At 41.9% G+C, this 22,061-nt stretch overlaps 1 protein-coding gene across 4 annotated transcripts in view; it reads right to left on the reverse strand.

The window, feature by feature from the left end:
* Window positions 1-22,061, reverse strand: part of hydin (HYDIN axonemal central pair apparatus protein) — a 56,026-nt gene that overhangs the window by 27,720 nt on the left and 6,245 nt on the right. For all 4 annotated transcript variants that reach the window (XM_027273045.1, XM_027273044.1, XM_019276140.2 and 1 more), the window contains 19 exons: window positions 15,871-16,072; window positions 15,475-15,670; window positions 14,724-14,823; window positions 12,883-13,001; window positions 12,215-12,438; window positions 12,034-12,101; window positions 11,709-11,947; window positions 11,499-11,599; window positions 10,747-10,882; window positions 10,097-10,261; window positions 9,806-9,958; window positions 6,758-6,999; window positions 6,380-6,677; window positions 6,154-6,297; window positions 5,910-6,053; window positions 4,921-5,013; window positions 4,537-4,742; window positions 1,246-1,396; window positions 320-529 (listed from right to left, as the gene is read on the reverse strand). In XM_027273045.1, coding sequence (XP_027128846.1) covers window positions 320-529; window positions 1,246-1,396; window positions 4,537-4,742; window positions 4,921-5,013; window positions 5,910-6,053; window positions 6,154-6,297; window positions 6,380-6,677; window positions 6,758-6,999; window positions 9,806-9,958; window positions 10,097-10,261; window positions 10,747-10,882; window positions 11,499-11,599; window positions 11,709-11,947; window positions 12,034-12,101; window positions 12,215-12,438; window positions 12,883-13,001; window positions 14,724-14,823; window positions 15,475-15,670; window positions 15,871-16,072 — 3,191 coding nt within the window. The remainder of the gene's footprint in view (window positions 1-319; window positions 530-1,245; window positions 1,397-4,536; window positions 4,743-4,920; window positions 5,014-5,909; window positions 6,054-6,153; window positions 6,298-6,379; window positions 6,678-6,757; window positions 7,000-9,805; window positions 9,959-10,096; window positions 10,262-10,746; window positions 10,883-11,498; window positions 11,600-11,708; window positions 11,948-12,033; window positions 12,102-12,214; window positions 12,439-12,882; window positions 13,002-14,723; window positions 14,824-15,474; window positions 15,671-15,870; window positions 16,073-22,061) is intronic.

The raw sequence follows: 22,061 nt of genomic DNA on the forward strand, positions 1-22,061 counted from the left end.
TCCCCGGGGCCTGTCAGTGTCATTTTGAAAATGGCAGAATGCGTCATTGCCCCAAGTTTTGTAAAAATCTAATTAGTTTTGTTTGAGATACCATGTGTCACACATGGATGGGCAAACAGATGGCAAAGGAAGATCAAGAACACTATAAGCACCACAACAACGAGGAAATGAACACACACCAGTGGGACCAGCAGTATCTTTAAACGTGGAAAAGAAAAGTTTTTCTCTTATGTGAGTAACCTTTGTGAGCAACTCGAGTCGTGGTCCTTCCTCTAGCTTTAGTGATGCACATGAGTAAAAGAGTCCTGTATGTACGTACCTGCAGACCAAAGTCGACATGTGTAGAGTCAAGGCTGTAGCTGATGACAGATGCTTCTCCTCTGAGTTTGATGTTGTATGTAGGGCCCTCCTCTACACGGCACTGTGCCACCGCTTCTCTGCTGACATTTTCGTGGCCGAAGAAACAAAGTGTGACCTGTTGCTTCTCCCCAGGTGGTAGATGACCGTGATGAGGTAAGATGTCAAACACCTACAGACACAAAAAGGGAACCAGTAATTTATAAGTTTAATTCTTCTTTTACTGATGCTTCTAATATGCTGCTGTGAATCTCCCATTAAAGTAACATGTTTAACATTTCGGCATGTTGCACTTATTCGCTCCCTTGTCAGGAGTTAACAGATGAGAAGGTCAAGAACCACTCTCATATCTTGACTTGAGTATTCAACCAACAAGCTGCGTTTTTTACAGGGGACAGTGTGCCAGGCTATTTTATGGCCAGGTGCAGTCACTTCCTGGAGCCCTTCATGTCACTTTGAGGTAGCCATGCAACCAGAAGACACTCCAGGAGGTCACCAGTGCTCCACCATGATACAACATCACTGTAAAACAGCAACTTGTTTTGTACAGAACAAAATAAGATATGTTGATAAGTAATATTCAGAGGTAGGACAGCTGCTTCTAGCCACCTCCTGGATCTAGCTTCATATTTAACGGACAGATATTCATCTTCTCATCAAACTCTTAGCAAGAGAGCAACAATATATTTTAAGCTTTTTTGGCTGACTTAATGACTTAATATATATTAAATGTCTTTGTTTGTCTGGACAATAATGTTGATTTTTTTTACAATGTATGTGTTTTTTCTTGTCTATGCGTGTCTACCTCTATAGTAACAGCGCTGTGGTATAGAGACGGGGAATGACCCTGAAAACATGGAAATCTAAGGGAAGCCCTGGTTTGTTTACATGTGAGGTGCTGCTGTCTTCCTCTGGGCCAGGCCTCGGTCGGAGAGAAACTGAAGATGCAGGAGAGGCTGTGCGAGACGATCTCCACCCTTCTTCAGTCTCATTTTCACGATTTCTCTGCTCCTCCTCTGCCTCCGGCTTCTCTGTGTCTCTATGACGGTAAAAGGAATAATGAAATGGTTACATGAAATCCTGTAACGATAAGAATAAAAATAAATCTAAACTGTCAGCTTCATGTAATCAGACAACTGAAACCTCAAGATGTCCATAAGGTGGCAAGATAGCACATAAAATGTAACAGCTGATTATATGGGCATCAGTTGCACATCCAACATATCATTAACACATATTGTAATACCACAGTGGAAAAGGAAATCTTTAGCACACACCCTAAAGAACTCTGACACTCGTTTTCTCTCTCTGTTCTACTCTCTCCTTCCCTGTGGGATCAGACTGGGTGCATCCATCAAGTTAATTAAACAGAGTGTTCTATAATTAAGAGGAATTTTAATAGGCAAGCAGCAGGAAACAGGTCAGGATAGATTGCAGTGAAGTGCTGAATAAACATGGAAGAGAATGAAAGAGATTTAGTGAGTGAAGGCATCTCAAAGCTGGGCAGGACAAGTTCTACATTAAATCACCAAACACTGGCTGCATTAGTGTGTGTTTGTGTATGTGTGTGTGTGTGTGGGAGAGAGAGCTTTAGGGTGTGTAAGGCAGCATTCACCTCTGAGTGTCCAAGAATACTTTAGTATTGGTGGGTCAGCTTCTAGTAAGTGAACGGTAGTGATGCAACCAGCAGGGGGCACTGTTGTATGGTCAGTCTTTTTTAAGGGACACGCTGGCCTGATGTCTGGCCTTGGGAAGATCACAAATTAGTACGCGCAGCATTGTGTGATGTGATGGTGAACAAATACTCTAGGTCATTGTCCTTGAAGGTGGGTGTTGAACTTTTTGGTGGATCAGACGTTAACCCCTCCCCCCTCTGTGCTGAAAAAACAAAAGATAATAAAAAAATAAAAAAAACGAAGCTTTTTTAAGAAAGAGTTTAAAACCCACTGGTGCGGATGGAGAAACAGATGGTGAGACAGCAGATGATGACACTGCAAGAGCTCAGCTCAAAACAGAAATAGCCTACTCTGACATTCTCACATCTGTCTCCCTCTCGTCCATCTATTCTTTCCCCTCATGAACACTCTGGGCGTGACTGTGTTGGACTGTCTTCGGTCTCACTCAAATCTGGACATCAAAATCTACTGAACTAAAAACATCTCACTTCCAGCGGGCTGCCAGGAACAAATAAGCGACAGGGATCAAACACGAGAGGGTTTGATACTGAAAAAAATGACACTGACAGACAAATGACGGCACAAATATCATGCTTGATTGTCTCTGACCATTTCCAGTTAGTTAAAGTCGTTTTTAACATCTTTTTTCAAAGACTCATTTTGTTAGTGCAAGAGAGAGTATATTCTTCATTCCCAGTGGTGTAAAAGTAACTATTTACATTTATTCATGTGCTGTTCAAAGGTCCAGTATGTAAGATTTATGGGTATGTCTATTTTCATTATTGTATTATAGTGTGTGCTGGTACCTGAACCCTTTTAATCTACAGGGAGCGGCTCACTAAATTACAAATTGTACTATGGTGAAGGCATGACCTGTCCTACCAGAGCTGAGACCAAGTCAAGATCAAGACCTCCAAAAAAGTGGCCGATACTATTACAACACTGCGTCCTACACTGCCTTTGGTCGGCTGATATACACTAACCCTAATCCATCTCAGTCCTTGTCAGCTTAGATTGCAATAGGCTACACATAGGCTTCAATTCAACATCCTCTCTGAACCTGAAGTTATAAGTTATTATCAATCAGTTACTCCAGTTGTCCAGTTCATCATACTCACAAGTAGCTATAGTGCATTTGAAAATGAAATAAAAAGCTCTCCGTTTACTTCTGACTGAGACAGAGTCTGAAATACAGATTAGTTACAGTATTTAAATGTATTGTACTCTATCAGTCTGATAAATGGATAGAAAAGAGTTGGCTCTATTGAAATTCACCTCTCTAAGGGCTGCAGTGTAATTACTGATAGGGATGTAATTAGCTGAACATGACTAGATAGTGCAGGTTTCGTGAGAGATTTTAGAGAGAGTGTGTGCGCACAGAGTGAGGTCTCCATTTAATTAGCAGGACGGCCTATTAGACAGATTGTTAAGAGAGGTCAGACTGAAAAGGTGAAAAAAAAGAGAAGGAAAGGTTGATAAGGATTTGGTAGAGAGCAGAAGATGCAGGGGAAGAGGAGGGGGGAAGAAAAAGAGAAAAAAAAAGATAAATAGGCAATGTAAAACCTGAGGATGAGAACAAGGAGGGGAACAAAAAGGAAGAATACCAATAGATGAAAGAGGCGGAAGGGAAAAAGACAGTAGAGGGTGATAAATCTTGTAGAGCTATAGCAGTTCGTTGGTTCATGGCCACGAACAGACAGACTGGTATCGTATTCATAGTCCATTTCAAGAGAGGGAAGCTAAAGCTAAAGTTTAAGAATGGCACAATATACACAATCAGTAGGTCTGCCTTCCCCAGAAGATTTATAATGGATTTGGCTCTCAAATCAGAGGGTTAATGTATCGCAGTGGTACTAATTCACCCCAGTGGACAGTTTTAATATATGGCTGAGACCCATTCTGTTCCTATCTGTTCAATATGCTACAATTCTGAGTATTTGTTCTTGGACAACAATAATAAAAAAAAGAAAGCCCAGGAATCAAGAGGCAGCATTTCGTCTTACACCCATCGTTGCAAAGCAGTTGACTATGCAGTCATTGCTAGTTTCAGACAGACGCAGTTGTCATTTTCAATGCCAGAGCCCATCTGTGTGTCCATGGTAATGTTCAAATGAGCTGTGATCAGGGACTTTGTTGGCGCATTGCTGTCTTGAGGCAGCAAAAAGCTGTTGCGCCAACAAAAACCTAGTCTAAAGTCAATGGTGTAGCATTTTCCTGCTATTTTAATGGCACCTTATTCAGGCTGTAGAATCCTACAGTATCCTATAGTGTCCTTTCAGGCGGAAATGCAGTGCAGGGTGATACCCACACTCCATAGTGTATCGTACACCCACGCTGAGGGGTAGCTTTGCATCTCTGCTATACTAATACTGTAGATAATTATGAAGTATGCAACTTTAAACCACTTACTACTCTTTGTAGTGTATCAGGTACGGGCTGTGCTGTGAACACAAGTATAAATGTAAACTGTTATGATATAAGTGTGCGGACAGTGTAGATATACCTGATGGTTTCCAGGAAAGCCCAGCAGTAGGACACAGGCAGCGGGGAGCAGTTGGTGATCCAGATTTGTCTACGGGTTTCTGTGTAGTTGAGCACACAGCCAAAATCCACTGTGGTGGAGGAGAAGTGCAGGTTGGGGAAGTGGACCTCAGCATGCAGCTCCACCATGTCTTGCTTTGGGTGTCCCTGGTAGTGGACTTCAAGGAACTGGGAAAAAAGAATGTCACGGAAGGAAATGTATTGGCCAAAAATAGTTGATATTGCACAAAAATTTGATTTTTTTTCACCTAACGCCACTTGTTCCTAAGCTATGGTGTGTTTAGACGGACACAATATGACCCCAGATGAAAAAGCATTACGTAAGAAACTCTACAAAAGAAATTACCTCGTCCATAACTCGTGACATCCCATCCAGACAGAAAGCTGGATTAAAGCATACCCACAACTCAGCCTGCCTCCCGTCACCTATAACCATGGACTGGAAAAAGACATTCAGCAGTTATAACATAAGACAGTGGAATCAAGTTTTGACATGTTTGAATCGTGTATTGGAAAAATAGTACAGACTAGTACTGAACAGTGTTATGTGAGTTTATTGTGATACAGTCAGTCCACCTATGCAGGCACTGCATTGTATACCCCCCACAGTGTTATGTGTTGTCATATAATGTGTCATTCTGGACGTTTTGTTGCTGTCTTTGATGTCGTTGTGTCTGTTGTTTATCTGTATTGACTGCTTGGTTTATTGTGTATAAATGCTAAAGTGTACATGAAAGAAATGGGGGGAAATGATGCTGAAGAAATCACAGTGACTCTGCAATATTTAGGATGACACACTTTGTAGGTAAACTAATCAGCAGAATGTAAGATTAAAAATCATTACTTCATGTTTTTTAACGCCTTTGTAATTATTGTAATTCATTGTAATCTTTTTTTTTGTAATCAAATCTTTTTTCTTTATGCCGGTGGTTACCCACATTTCAAAGTGAGTAAAATGTAGCTTTTACTCCACTACCTGTATGTGACAGCTGTCACTTTGCTAGGACAAGCTACAACAGGCTTCAATAATTTAACACTGTAGAAGCTCTTTTTGTCTGTTTTGGGGGTGAAGTGACAATCTGTCTTCCAGATATGAACACGCCACAGCTGAAACATTACACCAGAAAGTGATATCCCTGAAACTGAAGGTTATTTAATACAACTCAACAACTATTTTTTAAAAGATTTATAAGATCCTCAGTTAGTGATTCTCAAACCACACTGTATTACCAATACAGTTTCAGTTCATAGTCGATATGACACCAAAGTTGGTAGGTCTCTTCATCCTGGAACTTTAAATGACAAACCAAATAAACAAAAACGATTGATGCATACCTTAGTGGTAGCTGAGCTATTGGCTCCAGGAGCCTCAGACAAAGAGAACGGCTCTACAAGACGGAGCTCCATCGACAGAGACAGAGGTGACACATTCGTCAAGATGAGCTTCTCATAGAGGGGCATTAGACTCTTTCCTGGGACCTGGATTAATACAACAATACAAAGACAAGTTTGAAGGGCAGCATTTACACAGTTGCTAAAATTCATTCACATCTTGCCACATAATCATCTTTTGACCAACCTTTTTTATGTAGAAGTTCAGCTGCTTGGGGGAAATGTTGACCATAGTCGCCTCAAAGCGACAGGTAACATCTACAGCCATAATGTGCTCATAAGACCTCTGGTCACCCACAATGGCACGGCACTTCAGACGCTCTCGTACAACCTGGGAAGACAAGAACATATGAACTCCAATCTAATGGACACGCGTAGGCTGTGTTTGTGGTCCTGCAGGCAAACTGTCTCACCTTGGGACAGTCTAAAGATCCTGTCAGCACCATGTCAGCAGAGCAGCCTGGGAAAAGCTCCACGCGAGAAGGGCTGAGGCTAAACACGGGTGGCTTCTCTCCAGAGGAGGACACTGACCCATAGCCTGGGATGTCCTTCTTTCTGGGAGTGGAGATGGGGGGCAGGATGGTTCCACCAGATAAGGTTCTCCCCTTGTGGGTTTTTGTGGAGGACAGGAAGCTATCATTCTGCCAGTACATCAGGTGAGTTCTCAGGCCATGGTTGGTCAGCTTGAAGTGGTACTGGCATGTCCCAGGGCTTAAACAGAAGAGAGCAAGGTGATACTGTGTACTTACATTATTTTTATGTCAAAATAAGTGTGACCTCTTTCACTCTACCTGAAGTATGTGCCAAGGTCAAGGCTGGGAGCAAAAGGCCTGTCACTGACAATCGTGGTGCCAGTGCCTGTGGCAAACAGGGGGACAGTGTGTGTTTGACCGTGCAGGACGGATACTTCCAGTTTGTCCACGAAGGGAAGCGTGTCCTTCAGGTGTGCCACTACCCTGAGCTCCAGCTGGCTCTCTGGTGGCACCTCCCCCACACTGGGCTCAACGCGCCAAAAGGACTTTCTTCTGCATTTCTGTGGAAACAAAAACACACGATCAGAGTCCCTTTATGCCATGAATCTGACGTGTTTGCTACCACGTGATGCCTGCCTTTGAATCTGTAGAGTGGGATGGGAATGGTTTATAGCAGCTAGTTACTTAACTGATGCAGTAAAAGAATGTTAGTACTGTTGATTTCATGTAGTAGGTCAGCATTTTATTCCATATTTTAAAATGTCTGTAGATTTTACGGTGAAAACAGTAAAAGATTGTAAAATATGGCACCAAATTCTACAGTGTTAAAAATTAAATACGACGAGTAAAGCTTTTGAAATATGACTGTATTTTCCTGCATACAGTAAAACACACTTATACTTCATGGTATATTTTGCCGTCTTTTACATGGTTTGGCAGTATTTCACTGTAAAATCTACAGACTTTTTTTTTCAGTGTAGCTGTGATGCACGCACCATTGTGGTTTGTGCTATGGATGGACCTGGAGGTGTATATCATATAGCCGCATACTCACATCAACACTTCAATGCAGCATGAAATCCTATAGGTATAAGTACAAGATAAATAAGACGGTATAAGATGAAATATCTCCCCACTATGATTGCAATAGTGGGTAATGTATGATACACAGGTGTACACTGGTATACCAGGAGCTAAGATGAATGTATCCTCTGTTTTAAAACACACAAAAGCCTGAACACATGGATAGTTTGGAAATGTACACTACGCTCTCCTTGATGCGAGTATTAAAAAGGCACTGCTGACAAACTCAATATTCATTTAGTTTCCCCGGTCTGTAGATTGTTCAGTGGCATTTATTTGAATAAAGTCCAATGTAATGAGAAAACAGATGTAAATCTAATGTTCATCTCCAGTCCTTCAACACTGTGCTCACTGTACTGTATATATATCTGACCAAGCATAATCAATGTTCTGTACAGCATCTCTGCTGATGAATGGCTGGAACATAAACTTTTAATTGGGATTTTGAGAATGAGCTTCTTACAGACGCAGTGAAGCTTGGGTGCTTTTGGCACCTAAAGGACAGCACAGTAGATATTTGATCAATGGAGAAGAATGTCTTTCCTCACATACTGCCACTGATGTTTGCCTTGCTTTACTGAAGACTGCAGCAAATTATTGGTCAAATCATACATAAAGATTCTGTTTGATATCTCTGTTTAAAGACACATCCTTACAGAACATTCCTCAAGAAGCAGAAGCATCTAAAGACAAATGCCTCACAACACAACAAGCAACACTTGACCAGCGACTGGCTTTTGGAGTCATAGATCACTTTCTCAGCGTCTCTATGATCGGGGGAAGGAGCTGGGGAAAGTGAACTTGGTGCGGATCAATACTGGGGTGATCAAGGTAAAGGGGTGGGTGGAGTCAGAAGAGGAGAAAGAGCAGGGGGTTGACTCCCCGGAGAGAAGAGCAAGACGACTGGAATCTCAATAATCACATCAAACCTGCCGCATCCCACAGCTTGATTAACATTGATTGCCTTTGAATGCAGCACAAGTCAGAAGGGCTTAGAGTCCAAGCCCAAATGTGCTGTAGAGCTATCAACAGTACTTCCAGCATAAATCCTGCATTGAGAGTTTCCTGTGAAACGTTATACAGCACAACAAAATCAATATATTGTACAGTGAATCTTATGTTGCTCATGTTTCTGGTTGCTGGTCAAAAAAAGACCAATCCCTTTTTAACAGAGAGTGTAGAAAATTATATTAATGTCCACATCATGTAGAGTATGTACTGTTATGCAGAAAGGTCAGTTATGTTAACATAAGTATATTCATGTCTGAACTGCAGTGCTTCAACACTATTCCTAACATTACACACTCTGGTGGTCTAGATATCTTCAATACAGTTTAAAGTCATTTCTAAAAATCTACGTTGGACTGAGGACGGAGTCGTAGTTTATCTCTCACTGATGGCCGCTTAGATGACTTCAGTCGTCGGGTCTATTTGTGTGGCTCTCTGTCAGGCTATTGAGCGAGATGTAATGAAATTCTAGGAGAATCTGTATCGATTGATGCCTGAGAGCGCAGGGGGGGAAACTCCTTCCCTCAACTCTGCCTCAGAGGAGAGGACAGGGTCACACAACTGTGGTTACGCCGGGGTTGCCTGTGTGTGTGTGTTTTAATTTGTGTGCGTGCGTGCTCGTGTCTGTGGCAGCCTAAGAAGTACTGAGGCACAGTTTCAGTCACAAGTTTGTTCCCAGTGGATATCAGGCAACACAGATAAGGTGATGCACAGTGAGAGAGGGTTTCATTTACACTGAGTAAGCACAGTAAATAAAAATAAGCGGGACATAATTATTTAATGTTATTTATGACACCTTGAAAAGGGCAACACTTTCAGAGACAATGTGACTGTGTTAGCTTGTGCTGAAAGACGCAAGTGTAAACGTCTTAAAATGTGTAATTTTAAGAGTAAGAGATTCAAATTTAAATGTCAGGTAAACTGCAGTGATTGTATCACAAACACTGCATGACCGTTTTGCCCATAAAATGATAAATCCAGCAGAAACAACAGATGACGTGGAGCATCACTGAATCAATTTCCCTGATCACATCCATCTATTTCAGTCATGTCTATTGACAAAATGTCACCAGCTGACTGGTGCGTAAGGCGTGCGCACTCTGAGGAAAATCACTTATTCTCCTGGGATGGGACTAAAATTGACCTGGCAACTAATTATTCCAAGAGAAACAATTATTGAACGTATTAACTCATTAATTACGTAGTGAATTAGCCTGAAAATTAATTAGTCAGAGGAGCAGGGAAGACAGGCAGGCTTGTGGTGTGTGTTCGTACCATTCGAGCAGTGAAGTGGGCCGGAATAGGTGACTCGTTTGACACGAGCAGGACTCTAGTACTGTCTGTCAGAACCTGGATTCTGCCAAAGTCCAACTGTGAACTCTGAATATGGATTATTGGTCCCTGCCCAATACACGACAAGACCACCTCCTGGAACAGAACAGAACAGAACAGAACAGAACAAAGGTGGATTAGTGAACATGAATTTACAGACTAAAAAGCTCACAATTACACCCACTTGCGCACAGTATTCTTATTATTTACACACACATGCAGGCTTCCACTGACCAAGGGAGGTTGGACGCTGCCAATCACAGCAATGTGTAGCGGTTGATACAGCCTTCCAATGGCCTTAGCGACCAGAAACACGGGCAACACCTCTGAACTGTGAGGAGGAATCACTCCTCTGGGTTTGGAACTGCCACATTGTAGTGACAGACTCTCCTCATCTTCCTGAAAATGGTGAGACAGCAATGAGACTCAAAATATGCATCTAAATTCTACATTCTACTTGCTTTTCTTGTTGTAATGATTCCTTCTGTTCATACTACCCATGAAAAAAACGTCTTTCGTAAGTGCTTTCAGTGATGAGGGTCAAAATCCACAGTCCTCGTTCTGACTTTAATTAGTTGACGTCGACATCCTTGAATGTCACTGTGTCTTCAGTACAGCTAATTAGTGAATTTTATGTGTGCTGGTTGGCACATGTTGTTAACCTATAGCTAGACGAGCTGTGTTTCCATTCCTCATGCTAAATTAAGTTAAGTCAGTTCATGTCACCCACTTCTACCACATAAATGTTGCTTAAATATTCAAGTGTTGGCCTTAAAAAGGTTTTGCGAATCTCACTATTTCATAAGTATCCTTCCACATTCGGTATACACTAAAATATATTTGTGGAATATATAAATTTAGGCTATTGCAATGATCTACTAAACCTCGGAGAGCACGCTGTAGCAGGCAGGCAGGGGGCTGGTGTTGTGTAGTCGCACTTGCTGTTCATAGGGGTAGTCGAGGAAACACCTCTCAAAATTCAACACTGTAGACTCCACCATAACGTCGGGAACAACACACCTATTAGCAAAGAGAAATAGAGGCAGAGTAGAGGCGAACAGTTCTGAGGCCTGTTTATGAATCACAGCAGTAATTGCTTTGCATCATGCCAACCTGCAGTCTATTAATTACAACTGATTCATAAATTTACAAAGACGGTGATTGCCCAGGAGGAAGTCAGATACCATTGCCCTATTCTGAGTGATGGTGCAGGTGACATTCAAATGTATTATTATGCAAATAAGGCTCTGAATATTTAACATACACTCTACTGATTTGTCGACACCTGCATGGAAGTTCAAAGGACCGCGTTCACAACAACAGCCGGAAACGCAGCAGAAAAAAAGGCACTTTACTTTAAAAGAAAGGGCGACAGTTTCTAATAAACAAACATCTGCTGCTTTATGGCAGGTTGTGACACATCATATGTCATAATATATTTTCATATCTAACACTTATTACTAGGACAGACAAATGGTGACTTAGGTTGGTAATTTTTAAGTATTAAACAGCGTCAATAGTCTTAATGGACACATTTAAAGTATTTTATATTTTGCAACTTGCCAGATGCCGCAAAACTACTTCCGTGGATATATGAGCATATTTGTACATGTTTATGTGAGTAGGTGTGTCTGACCTGGCATTGATAGGCAGAGTCCTGATTTCTTCTCCGACACCCTCAACATCCACCACCAGTGCCAACCTGTATCTCCTCACTGTATTGGCACACAGCGTCACCTGTACATATAACACACACGTACTGTATGCTATACTGTAATGTCTGCTTTAAAAAAGAGTTATGTTATTTTATATGAAGTGCCAGCAAAAAAGAAGTTTCCACTGTTACCTTAATGGTGATATCTGACATGGAACGCACAGAGCCTGTAGCAGGCCTGATGGTGAACTCTGCAGGTCGTGCATAAAGGTCCCGAGCAGCACTGACTTGCCAGTTGTGCTTCGACCCGTTGGACAACTGTTCCCAAGTGACACTGGGAGAGCCCAACCCGTCTCCCAAGACACGCAGGGCGAAAGTCATGGGCACATAGGAGGAGTTGAAGAGGGAACAACTCAATGTTTTAGGGAAACCTGTACAGACAGAGAGAGAGACAGCTCAAATGAGAACATAAAGGGAGGGTGAAGTAATAATAATAAAATAGCCAATAAGAACTCACCAAAGCCTACATCTCCAAAATTGAGGTCTGAGACATTAAAGTCGAATGTGGGACCAATGACACAACCCCTGGAAGTGAAGAGAAAACATAGGAAACCTTAGAAACAAGCTAAACAATTCTAAAAATACGTTCTGTGAGCTTTACTTGGATAAATCTGGCTTGCTACACTCGTTAACTTCACCTGAAGGTCAAGGTAAGTGGTTCAGGCTGTCCTGTGACAGTCAGCAGCAAGTCCTCAGAGAAAGTTCCCAAGATGCGAGTATGGAAGGTGACTTCCACAATCTGGCTAGCCCCAGTGGGAACGAGACCTTCCTCAGGACTTAGAGAGAAACAGCGTCCGAAAGTGGTGTTGGGGGTTGACAGCTTAAACGGGGCATCAATCAACCCTCTGTTGCACAGCAGCACCTGGACAAAAAGAAGGATCATTACTCATTACACAAATCTTCTTGTATGAGCCCCATCAGGTCAAATACAGCATCTACTGTATGTGTTGTGACATTATGATGCTCTGCAAAGCCACATTTTATTTTGAACTCTTTGACAAAGCTGATATAAACACCAAATGCAGCCATTGATGTTCCTACTTAAAATAATGTAAATAAAATGTATATAATTATTATATATAATCTGAATATTATTCTTGTGTACAAATATTGGCAAAATCTGTGTAACAGATACTTGTACAACACACTATGACATTATAAGCTTCCCAAAATATCTACTGTCATATTTACTGCATGGCAATTGGATTGCTTTATATTTTACCGGCTGTATAGTTCACATGGTGATGAGAGACACAGTTTGAATGATAAGCTGTGCACATTAGTAACGCGTTCTAACCTTTCTTACCTCATAACAGTCTTTTTCACCGATGAACACATTCTTCATGTCCATCAGGTTATAGCTGAGCTCGATTTTAGGTCCCACGCCCTCACCCTTTATTGTGAGAGGTATCCGAGATTGACGGCCTGAGTACAGACACAGTCAGACAGAGGAAACAATTTAAAACTAGTAGAACTCGAAGAAAGTGAAGTGTAGGGCTGGAGGAAATAAAACAAGACTGGGATGTGCAACAACACAACTATAGAAAAGTTTGAATGTTTAGAGAGAAAAGCCTGATTTGTAAGTCTGTGTAAAGGCAACACAGAATACATTAAATATGTCGGAAAATAGTTGTTGAAAACATGTGACAAGACTTTGGTCGATATATTACTGAAATGTGGAGTTAGAGATTACAACAGGGCGGTCCTAAAGGGTGGCTCGATGATGCGCTGAGGCCGCTGATCATACAACAGTATAAAATCCTTCAGCACGTTGTTGCAGCATCTGTGGTTCACTGCATGCTAGTTCTTATCCTTGTTCACACTCAAAAGCATCTTCCCTGGTTGAACAGCTTGTACTTGATTTAAAGTTCTAAAAAGTAGAAGTGGATTTATTTCATGGAGGACCATGTTGACAGAGAGCTGAGGATTCACAATGGAAGGAAAGACAAGTTAGTCAGAGTGTAAATATTTGCTAAAAGTTCGCTGTGCAGCAGCGTCTTTCTACTTTCTCTCTATGAACTTGTGGATTAAAGTTCAGTTTTGCTTAGTAAGCCCCCAAAAGCTTCTTGCAAAGTGAGGAATCAGGGGAGAGTAGTCTCCAGAATGGCTGTCATTGACCTAAGCTGATCAGGTCATCACCTGCCTCAGAAAACAGGGAAATTAATGTAAATCTGGCCTCCGGCTCAGAAGACACATGCGATGGCCACATGCAAATTGCCCAACTACCTTTTACTACGACTGGGAGGAGATAAAAATTTTGAGGCCTCATTGTCGAATCTGAACATGAGATCAAGTAGCGCTGAATCATCCAGTGGTTAAAGCTTTTAGGATGATTTAGAAGTTCAGCAAGTTTGAGTGTGCATATCGTACACTGGAGGAGATGGGGAACATAAAAGAGATATAGTTGAGAAGAGTTGTCCTCTGACAATAAACAAACAGACTGACACGGTTTAATACCCAGACTTGTCTGTCCAACCTTTGTCTGCACCAAATCACTGAGGGAAGGAGAATCTTTTTTGAGAGAGCCAAAGCTATTGATTTATAACAGAAAGTGTACAGTCTGCTTGGAATTGTTGAACAAACAAACAAAAGAAAAGAGTTATCCTCTGGCTCTGAGAGAAAACAAGATATACTTTGTGTTAATTAAAACATTTGTACTTTACACATTTGAGCCAGTATTGTGGAAGCTATCTGGTACTTGACTTGCCGGGTATGTTGTCTAATGATGTTGTGGATGGGTGGTGCTGAGGAAGTTGCGACAATGGCACTTCTAACTCACCTCCGTGACAGTAAACAAAACCAATGATGTAAAAAGAAATGAAAATATATTTATACAACCACGTGCACATAACACAGAAGGGATCGTGTGACATTTTCTGTTGTTCTCACATGGACGCTTATGTTCAATCACAGAAGTTAAATTGTCTGACTCTTGCACGGTAATTTCGTCAGATCCTGACTAGCTTGTGTGACTCGATGCAATCTCTCTTTCAGGATTAAAATAAATCAGACAGACTGAGTGCAGCTCAGGCTAAGCTGGTAATGTTATTAGTCTTCAGGACCAAAGTGGTGGTTGTCCTCCCTAAAGTTCTGTGCTTTTGTGTTTGCAACCTAAAAGAGTGTTGTATTTTTTACATAGGTACTGACCTGTGATATCACAGTATACGGTTTCTTGGTACAGTTTGGCCTCCTCAGGCTTGAAGACAATAACAAACTGTGTTGTGATGTTGGGCCATATTTCGCCCTCCTGAGTAAATGATGGATGACATAAAGACAAGACGAAAAACAAACAGTTATTATTTAAATGATACAGAACAACTAGATTGAGAATTTCTGTTACATGAATGGACAAGACGTGGAAAACAATGAGGAAGCTGATAGGTTCTTTTATCTGCCTGAATTCTAGACACACACTCTCTACAAATACCTGTGTGTGACTGAGTGTATGTGTGTGTGTGGATGGGTATACGTGTGTGTAGACTGCTGATCATTTCTCTCCAATGCCCCTCAAAGTTTGTGTTGTGTCTGGCCAAAAGACTTTTGCTCTCTCTCCCCCCATCCTTTCTCTTTCTCCGCCCTCCCCCTGGCCTCTGGCTGAGCTGAGCGGAGGAGACGTTGGCAGAAAAACAGTGAAGGCAGTGTCAGAACAGGTCAGGCTACCTGAAGGTCCCTCTTGACGTTGAGGAGTCAGGCTGGATTTACATGTGATCCAGACAGCTGACTCTGAACTCTGTGTGACGGATCTAATCACAGATCTGGTCTTTTTAAGAGGAATCCACAACAGATTCTCATTTCTGTCTATACAGCCCTAACGCAACATATATTGCATACATGCACATAGCAAGAAGTTTGATTCTGGGTAAGAGGGAGAAGATGTAACACAGACACACAGACCCACCGCTGGTTCCACAGTTATGCAGCCGTGTGAGACAGCCAGGCGGTGGTCCTGCACAGCCCGGCTTCTGCGTTCTTGCAGAGTCTTGGACAGCACTGGGAGGCGATGGATTGCTGTCGGGTCAGACTCACACAGAGAAAGCAACCGTTCTTTCTCTTCCTCGTCCTCCTCCTCCTTCTGCTGGAGCGCAGAGCTCTCCCTAGAGGAGGAGAGGAAGGGAGGGAAGGCAAAAACAGAGAGAACAAAGAGAAGAAAGTGATAGACACCTGAGCTATTTTTGGAAACACATGTTGTTGTCAAGAAAAAAAAAAACACCAGGTTTTACTTGCTACATCTATACATGTAAAGGGGGGAGCTTATACGACCCACATTCCTCCAATTACTTGTACATATACATACCTCAATAAGCTCAGGGCCTCCTCTTGCAGGCTGGGCCATGTTGTCCAACAGTACCGAAGAGGGATATCACTCCTGTTGGTGAGGGACACTCTCTGTATGGTGCACAGAGAAAGGTAGGTCTTCCTCAGCAGGGCAGAGTCAGGCTCGAGGTGGACGTTGAGTTCCTCGCAGGCTCCATACAAGCTGATGGACACGTCTTCACCTGGTCAGAAGACAAAGGCAGAGGCAGCCCAGTTAGAAGACACTGTTTTCTGTCTATGCAGGCCAATATTTCTGTCCATGACTGAATTCAATATTTAAAAAAAAAACCTGTTGTGAAATGATGAGGCTATGTCACCATGTCCACATGGGAACAGATTTTGCTTGTATGAAGTATGTAGTAGTATGTACACATCCAACAAATATCAAACAAAAATCATTCATCTACATTTATTCATTTATAAACATCGCAGAGAACATGAGATGTTGACAGTAATTCAGGCAGACTTGAGTTGAATTGCGGTCAACATCTCAGGACCACGATAGCCAAAGGGCTCTGAACGCGCCTTGTTTTTGTGCTATCCATGACCGCCGCCTTGTTATGTCAAACCACATTAACGTGTCTTAAATATTAAAAGCCACATGTGAACGCATGATATCCATCCTGAAGTTGACATGTCTTCAGGGCTCACAGGAGTAAACTGACGCCACACACATGAATTATTTTGAATCCAAGCACAACAGAAGGGGTTGAAGGCGGGGGAGCGAGTGTATGTAAAAAATGTACATGTTTAGCGATTTAGCTGACACGTTTCAAAGTGTACAACAATAAAAGTCCACCACCAGTCTTCAAGACAATCTTTGCCTCATGTTTGCAAAACTACACAACGATTCAGATTTTCTTTCTACTACCTCAGAGCTAGTCCTTAATTTCAGCTTTGCCCTAAAGGTGTAGCTGCATGGTGGAAAGGCGCTCACACACAGATATACTGTACACGCAGTCCTCCCCGGGGTGCTATCCAGCTCAACAACAATGTATTCACTGAGCAGCCACTGCTGCTCCTCTGGGAGTCTCAGGCCTAATGTGGGCAGTACAGAGAGGAGAGTCAAGGACACACTGCAAGGGCCAGCTTTGAAAGACTGGATCTGAATCAAAAGGGGATTAAAATTGCTCTCAATATATCCTGGAAAAATGGCATCCAAAATGACTTGATTATGCTGCCAAAGCCTTTTTAAGTTGAAGTAATGTGGAAAAACATCATGCTTAAGTAAAAATTAAATGTTTAAATTGTGGAATTTATGACTTCCAAGCACAACACCACACACAAAACACATAAAACATAATCCTCATTTTTCAAAACCACAAACCACGAGAGATAAAAGTTCATTTTATTTAAGTTTAATGGTTAATATGACATCCATTGAGTCTCTGTGTGTACTAATGAGGTGCCACCATCACAGTGCGCACACATCCACCAGGTCTACTCAACAGTGAGGGAAAGAGCAACAATAACCAGCAGCGAAAATACAATGCAAAACAACATTTTGTATAAAGCCATCAAGTACAAGGTTTATGTAAATTTAGCCAATGTTTGTTTACATTCAAATCAGGCAGGACTGGAGCTTTAGCCCGTAGGAACACATGGCTTATCCTGAGATTATTTATATTTGTATACCTGCAGAGGTTAATTTTTCAAACCAAGAACACTCAGCGGCGAGTGCAGGCCTCTTCCAAGATGTTCTGTTTCTACAGTGATGCTTGAACTGGCTGGTTGTGTAATGAGCAGCATGAGTCCAGCTCAACACATTACAGAAAACTCTTTTTGGACAGCGCTCTGAGTTCTGAATTCAACACGATTCTCCTCTCTTTGTGTCCCTGGCATAAATAAAACGACAAAAAAAATCAAAGTGAGTTTTTTCTAATTTGCAACTCAATGAGTCTGAAGGGTATTTCATTTTATTGTGAGTGTTGTGCTTTTCAAAGCTTGTCTCTAGCCAAAATAATCATAGAGACTTGCCATTCATTATTTTTTGCTTTATTTTCATCGGAGTGCGCTCCAATAAGGTCTATTCAACAAATGACTGGGAAAGTTGATGGTTGCTCTTCAGGATGGTGAGTGAAATCCAACTCCTGGCCAAGAATATAAAACTTAATTCTGACGTGACAGAGCAAACATGACAGAACATGGTGTCTTTGACACAAAGCACTCAGAATAAGGCACAGCATATATCGTCGATTGACCAGCAGGTGGAGGACTGCAGTTCCACTATGGCAACGAAACCATATGCAATCAATCAGCTCATACAAGATGACGAGGTGTTTTACCACCATGTTATTAATATTATTATGAGCCATGTGGCAAAACAGTGTTTCCTGATGGATGTTTATTTTCTGTGAACTAACAAGAAAAAACACCAGCTTATTTAATTATTTGTTTGCTGGTGGTTTTTGTTTTCTGGAATTAGAGATGTTTTGTCTGATTTTCTTGAATTTTTGTAGTTGGATACACAGTATCACACGATTGTCATTTATTTAAAAGAGATACAGACGTATTTGAGATTGGGATGACTGATATTTTGGGAGAAATCTGACAAAAGCATATTCACAGACTTAGTATTGTGTGTGATGGCAGCTGCTATTACCTGCCTTTCCTTTAGGTGGAGCCGATCTGACAGCATCTGACTACAGCTGAAATGTACTTCAATCAAGAGTACTTTTTTTTAAATCACTCACAAGTTAATTATGAATTATTTGATATTTATTTGTTTCAGTCAACCTTAACTTAACTTAATAAGGACGGTCCACCAGAGATCAGATTTTTTATTTTTCTTTCTTCCTTAGAAGTCCTGGACATTAACCAGAGACAAGCAAATCAATGAAAACACAACACACCATCAAACAAAAACCAAGAGAAAGAAGTCACTGTTCCAAAGAAGACTCAGTGACGAATCACCCAAAGCACTGACTGCTTCCCGGGGATTTATCTTCCACAAAAATAAGCAAATGTGTTGAATTTTCATAAGATAAGCCATCCCATTAGGTTTCAAAGCCCGCTCAAAGCAGCCTGCATAGGAGAGCCTTTAATCCATCTCTGCCTGGGTTTGAACACGAGTGAGGGAAGTGATTAATTGGGACCTGAAATACGTAATTTCTGAAGTAACATGAAAGCTTCAGTAGCAGTAAAACTCTCCTCACTGACTAATTTAGCTTTTAGACGCATCAACAACAAAATGACCCCAGTTCTGGTTGAGGGAAAAAAACAAATCAGACTGTGAAGAATGAGAGTTGGTTAAATCTATACATTGACTGAGCGTGCCCTACAGTAGAGCACATTAGGATTCAAGGAGTGCTGGCATTTATCAATGAGATTTCCATCATGTACCCCGAGGGAGAAAGAGGGGGCGGGGGTACAAAAAAAAGCCTGGCACAGTTCCACAGGAAGACCCAAGACTTGAAAGATTACCAAGCTGTGAGATATCATCAGATCGAGAAGAAGAGAGAAAAAAGAAAACGTATAGGAGAGGAGATGAGTGATGGGGGGAAATGAGAGAGCGAGAAAGAGGAATTGAAAAGCAATTATCTCCGAGCATCCGGATGCTATGACAGCGGCTGACAGGCAGGGAGAGCTGCAGCTTATTGCTAAGCTTTCATCATCGCTGTCCTCCAACCCGCCTCCACTCCCTCCTCTATCCACTCTCTCTTTCTTCTCATAATTTCTCTGTGTGCACAGCTTCTCTGCCTCTTCAGTTACCTTTGATTGTGACACAAATGGCAGCTCTGCAGTGTGTGTGTGGATACACAGGCTTGTACTTACATTTTGTGTGTGTGTGTGTGTGTGTGTGTGTTTATTTATGTGCAGCTGTGGTGTGTGTGTGTGTGTGTGTGGTCCCCGCCGGTGCTCAAGCCCTGTCAAAGCAGATGCCTCAGCACTCCCAAAGAGCTGTCCGTCTTTTCATTTAAACCAGCGGAGGTGACAGGGGAGAGGGACGTGTGTGATGGATGGAGGGAGGGTTACTGGAGCAGAACAGTTTCTACTCGCTTTTAAGACAGAACAAGGATTTTTCTTTTAACAAGCGAGCTGAGTAAACTATTATCTTTCAAAGCTGTGTTGGCTTTTAACTGACAATGGGAAAGATGTAGTGTGTACCTCCACTAAGTACTGTGGTGTACATGCAAATGACACGCTAATACACTCGCAGGCTACATCGGCCGGCTGATGGTGAATTCTCCAATGGCCCCCTCAGCTGAGTAAAGCCTTCTGCAGCACGCTGACCTGAAATATACATGAGTGTGAGGGAGACAGGGAAAGGTGCTAAATTAAAAATGATAGTCTCTTGATGGGCTGTAAGTGGTGTGCTGGACCTGGGCTGGCCCTTCCATTATAAAAGCTTAATGCTGCTGAGCGGCGCTACTGTTGCTGCTCCTTCAGAAGACCTGCCTGTTTATGTGGCCGCAGTAGGTAAGTAAGTCACGCACACGATACTAAATAACGCAGATTTTTTACAGCGACAAACACAAACAATATTTTCTCTGGGGAATCAAAATAAAATTAGACTAAGATCCAAATAAACTCATCCGCCATTATCCAATCATAAAAGTTTTATTCTCAAGGTGACCTTGCGGCGGTAGAATTTCTATTACTGATAACAGACTGTCATGTCAGCATACTACTGAGTTTTTCATCACATGCACACACACACTCAAACACACCGTGCTTCACAGTAAAAAACTGTGGTTGGGCGCTGTGGAATATCTCCCCCAGGGGATGCATAGCTAAGGAGAGTAAACTCACATCCTTTTTTTTTACCGCATGGTATCTGCTCGATTCTATTTGTTTAATTCCACTTTCAAGCCGTGTAGCTTAAATTAGCTTCAGAGCAGACTTTGATGTAGTCAGCTTGGGTGAGGAGTGAGGATGATTTCGTCCTCTTTGCTTAATCGACCTAGTCGTGTTTGCTCTTACTGTTTTTAGCCACTAATGTTTAACTGGGAGTACATTTGAAATGTGAGACTAATTGCTGTTTAACAGTGTGCAATTGTATTTAGTTTAATAAGTCACTGTAAGCTGAGGCACTGTGGCGGAAACTTCTGTTTTTAGGTGATATTAAATGTTTCCGTCCATAGAAAAAATTGATTAAAACAAAAAACACAATTTACACAACACCATTCGCTAAATTTCTGTGTTCAAAATGAGGTGAGCTGAAGCGAAAAAACATTCTGAGCAGACTAAGCCCCAGTTAAATCATTCTTTCCAATGCACAGATCTTTTCCAGCAACTTTCTCCTTACGTGCCTCTAATTGATTCCCTTGTGTACTGTCCTTGTGTCTTTGATGTTGAGGAGTCTGGATGTGCATGAGACTACCCTAAAATACTGTGCGACTGCGGTAAGGAGTGTAAAACAACGGTTCAGTGTGAGAGTGGGTAGTGCTCGACAAAACACTGTTAACGAGATCATCGCCAAAACACAACTTCACACCATGAAAATAAGAATTTACCAAGCATACACATAAAAATTAAATGGAGGATTTGTTTACTGCACTACGCTGAGCTGGTTCCCTACAGTAGAACGAACTAAATAATAAACAAGGACGTTATTCATCTAATCCTTCTTAACCGTTCGTTTTTAAGTCTTTATTATAACAAGAGATACCTAAACTGGCATTGTACTCATCAGTCACACTGCTGTGTGTGTCTTAGCATGCAAATAATCAAGCTTTGAGTATTTATTTGCAAAAGATGGAGCCAGTCTTCAAATCCAACGCTGTACCATGCAGAGACGAGCAGGGACACGGCCACAGTGAGGGGTCAGTGTGTGCACATTAAGATGTAATTTGAGGAGAAATCAGAGCGGAGACGCAGGAGAGGAGAGAAAACAGGCCTTCAGAGGAAGCAGCACTGAGCACTAAATACAATACACCACAGCCATCATGGGATAAATTCCCTCTATGTCCACAGCCCACTCTCAAGAGGATGTTGTAGAGTCTGCTCTCGTTACCGTCACCGTGACCTTTGACTTCACGGCCCTGAGCAGACACAAATACACACAAGCTCTCAAGTACCTCGTTAGCAGGATCATTGTGAATCCCAAACCAGCCATATTCATACACACACACACACACACACACACACACACACACACACACAAAAGACAGTTAGAGGATATGGACTGCTAACTGGAACAGCTTGGGGAATATACACACCCACACAAGC

The sequence above is a fragment of the Larimichthys crocea genome, chromosome XXI (genome assembly GCF_000972845.2).
Source record: "Larimichthys crocea isolate SSNF chromosome XXI, L_crocea_2.0, whole genome shotgun sequence".
Lineage (NCBI taxonomy): Eukaryota > Metazoa > Chordata > Actinopteri > Sciaenidae > Larimichthys > Larimichthys crocea.